At 35.4% G+C, this 11,562-nt stretch overlaps 1 protein-coding gene across 1 annotated transcript in view; it reads right to left on the reverse strand.

Moving 5' to 3' along the window:
- Positions 1–2,067, reverse strand: part of LOC134712214 (patatin-like phospholipase domain-containing protein 7) — an 83,156-nt gene extending 81,089 nt beyond the window's left edge. Inside the window, exon 1 of the mRNA XM_063573542.1 lies at positions 1,872–2,067. Within this exon, the coding sequence (XP_063429612.1) occupies positions 1,872–1,946 (75 nt within the window). The 5' untranslated portion in view covers positions 1,947–2,067. The remainder of the gene's footprint in view (positions 1–1,871) is intronic.
- Positions 2,068–11,562: the final 9,495 nt, after the last annotated feature.

Genomic DNA, 11,562 nt, shown 5'->3' on the forward strand with positions numbered 1-11,562 from the left:
ATCAGGCTATACATAGTTCGTCTTGCCTTTGAGATGTTTTCATCAACATGGATGCTGGTAGTTTTTTTTAAATCAGAGCTGTGTTTTATGCCAATATGCACAGCTGAATCTGGCTCATTCATTTCTATGTTATTAATTTTGAAGCTGAAGCCTGTATCTTTTGAAGGTGGTTCATGTTTTAATACAACACTTTTTGTTGGTTGGAGTGAGTATTTCTCTTGCAAGCTGTAATTCTCAACCGTACTTATCATTGTTTGGAGGTCATTAGGAGAATTGGCAATGAGAGCAACATCATCTGCGCAAGTTGGGGATCCACAGTATATATTTCCTATGTAGGTGCCAAGGCCACTGTTTTCTAATTGGTCCAATACATCATTGATGTAAACTTTGTACAGTTCGGTGCTTAATATGCCGCCTTGTCTTACTCCTTGTTGTACAGGAAATGGTTTTGACATTAGACCGTTCCATTTTATAGAGGTTGTGGCGTATGTACTCAGTTGGCGGATAAGTAGCCAGAGGGTCCCACCGACTCCTGATAGAAAGAGTTTACGGTGTAAGCTGTTAAGATTGACAACATCAAATGCAGATTTGGCGTCTAGCAGAGCTACAAAAACAGGAATCTTTTGGTCCATTGATTCTGCTATGGATTCTAGGAGTATGAGTGCGCTATATAAAGGCGATACCCCAGGAGTGAAACCTCTTTGTAATCGGTTTTGGAGAATATCGATGATGTCTCTTAGCAGTTTCCTCAGTAGTATTTCAAGGATTTTCCCGATAATTGGGAGTACAGTGATTCCTCTATAATTTTTTGCCTCATTTGGTAGTCCTTTGTTTTTGAATATTGGTGTTAAGATTCCATGTTTTATGCAGTCTGGTATGGTTGCAGAGGAGCAGATGTTGTTGATTATAGATGTTATTGCCTGCAGTAATGTATCTCCACCATATTTGACATGTTCTGCTGTAATACCGTATATATCAGGTGCCTTGTTGGTGTTCAGTTGGTTTATGGCTTTGTCAATTTCTTCAGCTGTGAAAGTTAATGGTACAGCATTTTGTTTGCAGATTTCTTCAATAATGTCTATATCAAATTCTTTGTTGGCATGATCCGAGTTCGTGGTATTAGACTCAGGTGTTGCGAGCTTGCTGAAATGCTCGTTCCAACCTTGAAGTATTTCTTCCCGAGAAGAATAGGTTTTGTCTTCTACAGTCAGGTCTGATATGGAAGATTTTTTGGTTTTCCTTTGTGCATTTACAAGTCTATGGAATATTTTGCTATCTCTTTGCTTAGCGTTCATGATCTTCTGTAGCGATTCATCTCGTTGCCGCGCAATTTCTTGTCTCCGTGCTTTGCGCAGTTGCTTTTTAGTTTTTTTCCTTTCTTGCATAGTTTCGCCAGCTGTTGGTTTTCCTTCTAATTTCCATTTATCAAGTGATGATTTATTCATTTTCAGTGATTGTTCAATTTCATCATTCCAGATATGTCTGTTTCGTTGGGTTGATATTTTTGATGATGGTACTATATTTTTTTGAGCTGTAACTATGGTTTCCATAAGTCTTGTTATTGCAGTTGAATCATTCAAGTAGTCAATGGGATTTTCTTGAAGGCATTTTGTTAAACTATCTTGGTATTGTTGTAAATCTATCTTATCCCATTTGATTTTATTTGACACTACTGGTTGGTCTTGTTTTTTCTTGCTAATAATCTCGGTTTCAATTTCCGTTAAAAGAGGATAGTGGTCAGAGGTGTTGTTTGACAACATATCCAGTCTAATGGTGTTGTAAACTTTATCGGCTAGACTGTCGTGTACAAAGATATAGTCAATTGTTGATGTTTCATTGCCATTTGGATGAATGAATGTTAATGGGGTTGCTTTAAACAATAGCTTCTTAGAACTTATGAAGTCTTCGAGTTCCTTTAACCGTGCTGATTTAATAGATGTTTTCATCAGATCACAGTTCCAGTCTCCACATAGGACAGGTGTACATGTGTCGGAGTATTTGAGAATTATCTCGTGGAGCTGGTCAAGACATTCTTTGAACTGTTCGTTTGCCTGTTTTGACCCTCTACATGGCATATAAGCACAGATTAATAGAATTGGCTTTGGTTTTACATTTATCTTTATACATATAATTCTCTCTGAGCCATCATTAATTTTTTCTACAAGATGATCGAGATGCTGTTTCCAAAGTATAGCTACTCCACCATATCCTCTAGGTTTTTGAGTTGGAGGTATAGGGTTGTTTTCGTCAACTGACTTGCATGTCCAAGATGTTTTGTTAAAGAGATCTCCTATATTGTCCTGTTCAAACTTGAATAGCCAATGTTCCTGAATACATATAAAATCGGTAAAATCTAAAATGTCTTTTATACAAGATTGGGAGTTATATACATTTTTACAATTGAAGGAGGATATTCTTAGTAAAGTTGAAGTAGAGGCATCCTGTGCTATGTGATTATCTGGATGTTCTGGCAAAGTTCTAAAAAAGAGTCCGGCTGATTTGTTGGATAATCCTCAGTATTTGAGCTGGGTCCAATAGCTTCCTGTGATATTTGATTTCTTTGAACATTTGGAACTTCTTTGTCAGGTATAGATTGTTCCTTGTTTAACGTACTGCTGACGTCCTCAGGTTCTGTTGTGAGTTCTTGTTGTGACCTTTTGATTTCACTTACTGTGTTAAGAAGTTCAGATGTATCTGTAGGATTTAACATGGTTGGTGTTGTTGCCATGTTTGAGATTGCATTTTCTGTCGGAGGTGTAGTTGTGACAGATTTATGAGGCTGATTGACCAAATTGGTTGCTTGAGGCCCTGTTGTGGAATTAATAACAGTATTCACAGTTTGGTTGTTTTTGTTGTCATGCCTGAAGTGCAGGTTTGCTCCTGTAAATGTTTGCTGGGCTGGTTGACGGTTATGTTGGTTGTTTACCGTTGTTTGATGATGGAAATAAGATGGAGGCGGAATATTTGAAGGATGTGGAGGTAATCCATGCGAAGGAAATATTGGTCTTTGCATGTTTGGAAGGTAAGCTGGCGTGTGTTGTGGTTGACCTGGCCAGTTGGTGCTCATTGGTCTGTACTGCTGGGGATATGTAGGTAATCTAGCCATGTAGGCAGGGCCCTGTGGAATTGGGTACTGCATTTGGAAGTGGCTTGTATGATATGGCTGATAGTGTGGCCTAGCTGATTGTGATAATGTCAGTTCTAGAGTTCTGAGCCTCTGTTGGATGGACTGCAGTTCCATGTCGTGCATTTGTCTATATAACTGACGAGTATTTTCAATATGGGTTATTCTATCTTTGATGATGTTATTTTCAAGTGATGAGATGTAAGTATCCATACTATTTGTGTGTTGAGGAGTATACACTGGTTGATTTTCTTGAAAGATAGGTTGAGGTTGTTTGTTCATGGTTTCAGTAGAGCCTGAGTGTTGTGTACCTACAATTTTCATCCTCAATATCTTATTTGAGCTTTCCAGTTCTTTTACTTTGGCCTCTAGACTGAGGGAGTATGTTTTTAGATGTGCCTGGTCTTTCAGTGCATCATTAATTGTCACTTTTTCCTTTTTTAATTCCTCTTCCATTTTACGCAGTTTGCCTTCCTTTTGCCGTAATTCTTTGTCAGATAAGGAAATGTCATTTCTTGTGACTGTTATTGGGACTCTGTTTGTAAGTGACAGATGTGACTGTACAATTGGTTGAGGCAGGTCCTCTATTTGATCTCTGATGACTGTTTCCTCATTTAAGATAGCCCTGGCAGCGGAGACACAAGAAATTGGTGATGCAACATCCGGAATGACAACTGGCATAAGTTTCTTGACTTTTTGTGATTGCCTGGTTGGTATATTTCCATCAGCAGGTATAGAGTCTCTTGCATTACATATGGTACAAGTGTACTGGATGTTGTTCGACTCTTTTTCAAGTTCTTCAATTTCAGATTTTTTTAGCTTTTCACAGGCATAGTGAATCCAATGGTTGCCTTTAATACAGAAGACGCCTCGTGAAAGTAGTGTTCGATTACATTTAGGACAAATATTGTCTGGATCTGATTTGTCAGCACCTTTTTTAACTGTGTCCTGGTGGTTTTTGTTCACAACAGTCAGCTCTTTAGAGAGTGTGTTGGTAGTCTCAGTTTGATCATCACATGCACCGTTGTTCAGGATGGCAGGAGGAGATGTTTTATTTATTTTCTTTGCAGATGTTTGTTGCAATTTAATACATTCTTCCCTAATTTTCTTATTGACAGATGAATAGTCTTTGATGCAGTCCATTTGTTTAGATATAGCCTGTAATTCATCAAAAAACATGTGGTGGTTACGTCCATTCACTTCCACTCTACAGGTGGTGTTATATAGGTTGATTCTGTAATGTTGACGCTGGTTTTGATTGCATTTAACTGCAATAGATTGTTCTACCACCTTACCAGATTTGTCCTGTTTATCATGTATGCTACATGTGACATCAGTATGAGCCTCAAGATGTTGAAGTAGAGTTTTGCTGAAATGCAGAAATGTTGCTGCAGTGAATTCCAAGATAATATTACCATGTTTATATTGCAAGTCTACATCTGTTGGTCGTATGGTGGCGTCCACTATTTTCCCGATGGCTTTTTGCTCATTCAGTAAGTAGGATTTTACTGAGACGTTGACCTTAGATGGAGTGAAGACTTGTGTAGGTATCCGGTCTCTAGTTGGTCTTAGAGTTGCCATAATAGAAAGATTGATTTTAGGTATGTTTTTATCAGATAAAGCTTGAGATGATGGAATAGCGTGGTGACATCCACACTTACCAAGGATAATATTTGTTTCTGAACAGAGTTGATGTTGGATTGTATCGTAGATAGGATCTTGGTATAGCGTGGGAACATCCACACTTACCACGTTGTTTAGAGCTGCTGTTAGTTGATTTTTATTTATATATAAGAAAAATTTCGCCTAATTCCACAACAGGTCGGACCTCCAGAATAAATACAACCAGATGTGTGATATGTTAGAAGACGCTGTCTGTAAAGAAGATGAAGATTTTGGTATAGCGTGGTGACGTCCACACTTACCACTTTATGTAATACTGATATCCACAAGAGAAGAGTTAGTGTAATTGCCAACAGATGTGTTTGAAGTAAGAAGTTTAGCGTTTAGACTATATATTTCTGTATTCTGATGAGGTATAGCGTGGTGACATCCACACTTACCGCTAGAGATATTAACAATGTCCACAATAAGAAGGTCTGTGTAATTATGGAGTCAGCTGTGTTTTAGATAAAAGAATGAGAAGCTAGCTAAAGATTTCCTGGATTATATGTATATCTATGGTATAGCGTGGTGACGTCCACACTTACCACAACACCTGAGTCTAATACCTGATGCTGTTTGTGTTATTGTATCCTATAGTTGTTCCAGTGGGAGCCACAGAAGTATTCTATCTTTCACGAAAATTATGATGTTAAAATTTACCTCCTTTGATTAATTATATTTGGTATAGCGTGGTAACATCCACACTTACCATGTAATAATGCTGTATGAGTTATAGATTCGGTATTAAGTATATATATATATATATAGAGGTCTAGCTAGGTTAATTATGTATTAAATGAAATCTTGATACCTCTTTTTTGGAAAGATTGTAGGGCAACAGGATTTAATATCGAGTCTGTATTGGATTAGCGTGGTGACATCCACACTTACCAGATATATGTAACGCACAATTAAATTTCTGGAATAGAGTAAAATCGGTTTGATATAAGATCTTGATACTGCTTTTTGGGAAAGCTACTACGGATTCAAATTTTATTGATAAATCAGATAGATGAGGTGGAATTGGTATAGCGTGGTGACATCCACACTTACCAGTATTATGAAACGCAGAGTTAATTTCTGGTATAGAATAGGTTCTGTTATATATGAAATCTTGATACAGCTTTTTAAGAAAGCTACTATGGATACAAATTTTATTGATAAATCAGATAGATGAGGTGGAGTTGGTATAGCGTGGTGACATCCACACTTACCAGTGTTGTGTAATGCACAAGTATTGGTATATATATGGCAAATTAGTATGAATTCTGCGATAAGTGAAATATTGTTGCTGTTTTTCGGAAAAGCTACTTCGGGCACATAAATTTTATTGATAAATCAGGTAAAATAGGTATTGGTATAGCGTGGTGACATCCACACTTACCAGTGTTGTGTAACGCACAATTTAATTTCTGGTATAGAGAAGCTTAGTAATAAATCAGCTTTTTTAAGGCGGCGGATTATATTAATGAATCTGTTTTGGTTTAGCGTGGATACATCCACACTTACCACTGATAAATAATTGGACTACTGAAATTTTATTAATAGCAAATCAGTTACGATTGGATTTGGTATAGCGTGGTGACATCCACACTTACCGTCGACTTGGATAAAATTGATAAAATTAGGTATCTATATATACACTTACTTAAAAGTTGTCTACAGTATGTCTTGGATCTCTGTATATAGGTTGGTATTGGTGTAGCGTGGGAACATCCACACTGACCACAATATATTCCTTTATAGAGTACTTTAAGGTAGAATTTAAACAAACCAGCAATCAAATCTTATTTGTAGTACAAGTTTATGTAACCAAACTGTATTTAGTAAATATCTGGGATGAATCCCGTCCTGATAAAGTTCAAAGTTATAGGATAATTTGGAGGCAATTCCTTGTCCTCTACGTGTGGTGTGTTTTGGATTAACACATAGGTTTACATTAAAGTCTGGTGATGTGACTCTCAATGAACGATTTAGTTTGTTTATCTCAGCGTTGAGAATGTGGATCTGATGGAGTAAGTTATGGTCTTGTTCAATTACGTCCTCAGGATTGGGTACCTTTAGATTTTCATTGTATTTGAATATGGAATATACTGGGATATTCAAAAAGGTAACCCGGCAGGATGGAAATTTTTCAATGAAGCTTATAATGTCTCTGTACAGTTGTAGTACTAGATCTATTGAACTATTATTTGATGTTGTTAGAGAAATAGAGCCACCTCTGTGTTTAGTAGTCAGGTTGCATGTAGCTGCCCATACATATAGATGAATATCTCCAAAGTTTTTGATTTCGGTTTTAAAATTTTCTTTTAACCAATCAACACACTGTTGTGTAGAGGCCCCTGGTTTGCATTTAAAGACAATTTTGTCATGGATTGCGTTGTCTGATTGGATTTCTCTTTCAAGCCTTGTTCCTTTGCTGTCAGATAACAACAAAGGGGTTCTTCTTTGGATACCTTGTACTGTAGGTTGCTGTCTTGCAATGTATTTTCTAAGTTTGTTTGTTGTCATTAGTAAATTGCAGATTATAATATATAAGCGATATGAAGACTAATATGGCAATGAAATGTTCAGATGTGAGATGATTGTACAAATGTTCAATGAGAAAAAATGGCGCCAAATTTCTGCACGGACTTTAGTGGGTCGCCATATTGGATTTACTAGAAATGCATAAAAAGTTCTGGTAAATTAATAAAAAGTTTATAATATCACTAAAAATGATAAAATGACGCACAAGCGATGATAATGGTAAAATCTAGATGTTTATATTGAAGCAAAAGGTAAACACACCGTAGCCAACACTCACGCCACGTCGCGCGTTGGAGACAGTTACATGGACATAAAATAATTATTTACAGTTTATAAGGTCTATATTACAGTTCAAAGTGTGTAAAGTAACTATTAAAATGTTAATTTAAGACTTTGGGTGCGATGTAACACTTAAAACATTCAAAATTCTGTGCTGCTAAAAAATCCCTCCACCATTCATGAATCTCGTTCACATTGACAATTAACGCATAAATGATGTTCACTAAAACTAGAGTTTTTGACAGAAATGCATCGAACTCGAAAGTTGTCCATTATGTCATTACACTATTTGAACTTGGGTCAACCTGTGTAACTCATTCATTAATGTAGATTGTTGTAAAGATTTTACATACGATCATGACCCTTTATGGAAGATGTCTTCAAGTTCAGCAGAACTTACATGTAAAATTTAACACAACATGTCTAACAGAACAGAGTAAATTAAAGATCTAACTCGAAAGTTCTTCAACAAATCACTCAATATTTTCTTCTTTACAGTATTAAACCCTGCAAAATAATATAGTGTGCACTTTGATTTTTTACCATCAAAATGTTTGTCAGTCTAAAATTTGTGGTCTCTGACAGACTTGCATACACTTTTAGTCTTTTTCTAAACACATCAGAATGCAAATTATTAGCTTATTCGATGATAAAAACTTTTACCGTTTTTACTTCTAAATTTGAAATGTCTGAAATACGCTTTTTCCATTCTTCTGCAAACTTATCAGGAGGAGTGAAGTTCATGACTTTGTTTTGATCGTTTCTGCTTTTTCTTACTCAAATTTAGAAGATTGGTAAACAAGGGAGGTAATCCAATCTTTTTATAATCTGTCATATTCGTTCAATACTAATTCATATATTTATTCAATTGTTTGAATGCCCATTTTTTCTCTCTATTTAAACGATTCCTTCATCAAGATATTTTTTTCCATTATTGCAAAAATTCTATAATTTAAAACTATATTATCGGTATTCCAATGGGTACTATCTACTATGGCGCCTCGATTTCTGTTTATTGTTTATATCTTATATGAATCTCCCTTCAAGTATTAAAAAAAAGCTTATGGAAAATCCGTAGAAAAATTCGACAAGTTAACTAATATTGTTAATGATAATAGCCAATATAGTCTCAGTTGACAACTCTTTGAAACATTGTGTGTGTGAGTGGGACAATATTATTTTTTTTTGGTAGTGGCTATTTCGCTCTGATCAAAATATCTTAATTCAAGCCGGCAAATTAGCCTATTTCTATCATGAGAAATGGCTATTTGACCAGCTCTAGCAATATAGTGAAGTTGTTGCTGGTGCTGGGAAATAGAAAATATACTATTTTCCTGAGCATGGTAAGCCAAGCTAAACACATTTTTGTTTACACATATGCAATTCACATGCCTTTTATTTTTATTTTTGAAGCTATGCGATTGACTTTGTTATATTTGTATGACAATTTTATAAAATTTATGATGCAAAGAGATCTTTTACTTATGTTTTTATTTATAATACACAGTTACAAAAATCTGAGATTTAATTCTTATGCATACAAAGTTGCATAAGACGGTCACTGATTGATTTCAGAAATAATTACAACTACATTTTGTACATGTTTAAATATGATGTCATTGCAACAAATGGATTCCAATATTTATTTTAGTTTTTTTTCTTCTGGCTATGCATTCTTGATAGTTATTTATACTTCAACTGATAAATGCTTTTAAACGATTATGTGTGTCTCAAATGATGTATAACTTTAGCTGTATACTTATTTACTACTGGTACATCAGTAATTATTTGATTCTTTTATGAACTTGACAGTGCACATTTTCATAGTACTTTTAAAAAGTGAATATTAAATTTCACTCTTCACAAATAAACTACAAATTAATAAATTCAACGTACATTGCTGGTACCGGCAAAATAGCCACTTCTATAGAAATAGGCTATGTTGCCGGTTTGAATAAGGGTATTTTAATCAGAGCCGGCATTAGCCACGTCCTTTTTTTTCTTGGTTTTATTTACTGTTTTTGTTTTATTTTTGTTTTAATTTTTGTTTTGTTTTGCTTGTCACTTTCGACATGATATAGAACAACCACTCATTGAGAATAGATGTGGTCACGTTGGTCTTAGAGCCTCCTCATGAGGATTATGATTATGTGACTTACTTGGCTCTTTATTATATTATATTTGATTACCAGACCAAATATTTCAGTATTATATTCATAATCTAGGACTGCATTTTTAATTATTTTGTTGAGCAAAGTAATTAATGATTATCACGGCTACTCTATTGGCAAAAACATAGTGATAATGTGACAACTTGGACACCCCAATGGCGGGCCTCGTTTTCTTCAGAAATGTAGTACTACTGAGAAATCGCTTGCCATAGTGGATCATCCGTTTGTCTGTGTTGGGTGTTGTAAAGTACACAGACACGCTCGGTCAGTTTGTTAAAGTCAACCATGCCTTCTTTCATTTTCCTGTTATTTTCAATTGAATAATATTAATTTTGGCAAAAGAAAGGGTGCGGCAAAATTATATAGGTGTCTCCTCCAACAGCTTGCTTCTTTGCTTACAAAGCTGTCCAGAATTCTGCCAGTTTATCCGTTCCAGTGATCACCAATAAAGTTTTTTTTAATATAGTGTATCTGGCGTAACGTGCAGTCATCAAAACTCGTGACCGATAATAAACAGTGGCACTTTAGTTTTACAAACTTATACATAGGACAGAAGTTCTTTTTCTGGTACTACATGCATGTATAGACGTCACAGGATGGCGAAGTTAGTGTTTGGCAATATGCTAACACGTTGCCTCTAATTTGTAATATACACGTGGACTAGATACATGTAATATTATATGTCTCTGCTTGGACTACATGCAATTCTATAATGTGTTATGATGTTTATGTTATGTATTGTGGGTGATTTATTGTTGTACTTCTGAATTGTGTGTGCTTTATTGTTGTACTTATAACGGTAAGTAGAGGCGAGAGATACCAGAGGGACTGTCAAACTCATAGATCGAAAATAAACTGACAATGCCATGGCAAAAAACGAAAAAGACAAACAGTCAAAGAATAGTACACTAAAAACTGAGGGTGGTCTCCGGTGCTCCGGAAGGGTAAGTATATCTTGCTCCACGTGTAGCACCCGTCGTGTTGCTCCTGTTATAACAAACCCGGTGAATAGTCTAATTCGGTTGGTCAAAATCGTGAAAAGGGAACGGGATTATAGTAACGACATAAGGAAAATATCCGATATCAGCTGTGAAACAGATATTCTATAACTCGTGATGGCGTCCGTAAAATTCACGAAGGGATGGTTTCATGCTCACCATTTGGAACTCTTGGTTTAATAATTTCCTTTATCAAGGAAATCATGATAGGAAATATAGGCCAGGGAATATCGTATCAATTGGGAGATATATTTTCCGTATGCAGGCGCTGCTGGTACCTTGCTTCAAAGAAATGGAAAGTTCACAATTAGGAATCTGAAATCATCAATACTTTGTCGTAAAGTTTTGGTATGATTTTGTTGTTTCTTCTACGTTGTGTTTGCTCTATAGTATCTGCTCTTGGTGACATACGAATTAAGCTGTTTGAATTATATATTTTATGTGGATTTTCTTGTTTCAAGCTGTTTACTTTGTGTTTTTTAATGCAACTCTTTAGTACACATTAATGAATATGTAAGTAGTGCTTGATATGTGTAATTTCTTTTAGTTAGAATCATATACTATGTTTGAACTGGGATCAGTATACCTAATTATATATGTTCCTGGTTTGGCGATACTTCAATTGTACTATTTCCGTGTCAAAAAAACAACCAAAGATATAGGATCAGTAATTCTTATACTTGTACACATGTAGCAATATATTGCATATTTGATATCTATTCTTCTTTTTTTGAAACAAAATCAATGATAATAAATTAGTTTAATACTACATGCACAGCCAAACTATCAAACCATA

This window comes from Mytilus trossulus, chromosome 3, assembly GCF_036588685.1.
Source record: "Mytilus trossulus isolate FHL-02 chromosome 3, PNRI_Mtr1.1.1.hap1, whole genome shotgun sequence".
Lineage (NCBI taxonomy): Eukaryota > Metazoa > Mollusca > Bivalvia > Mytilida > Mytilidae > Mytilus > Mytilus trossulus.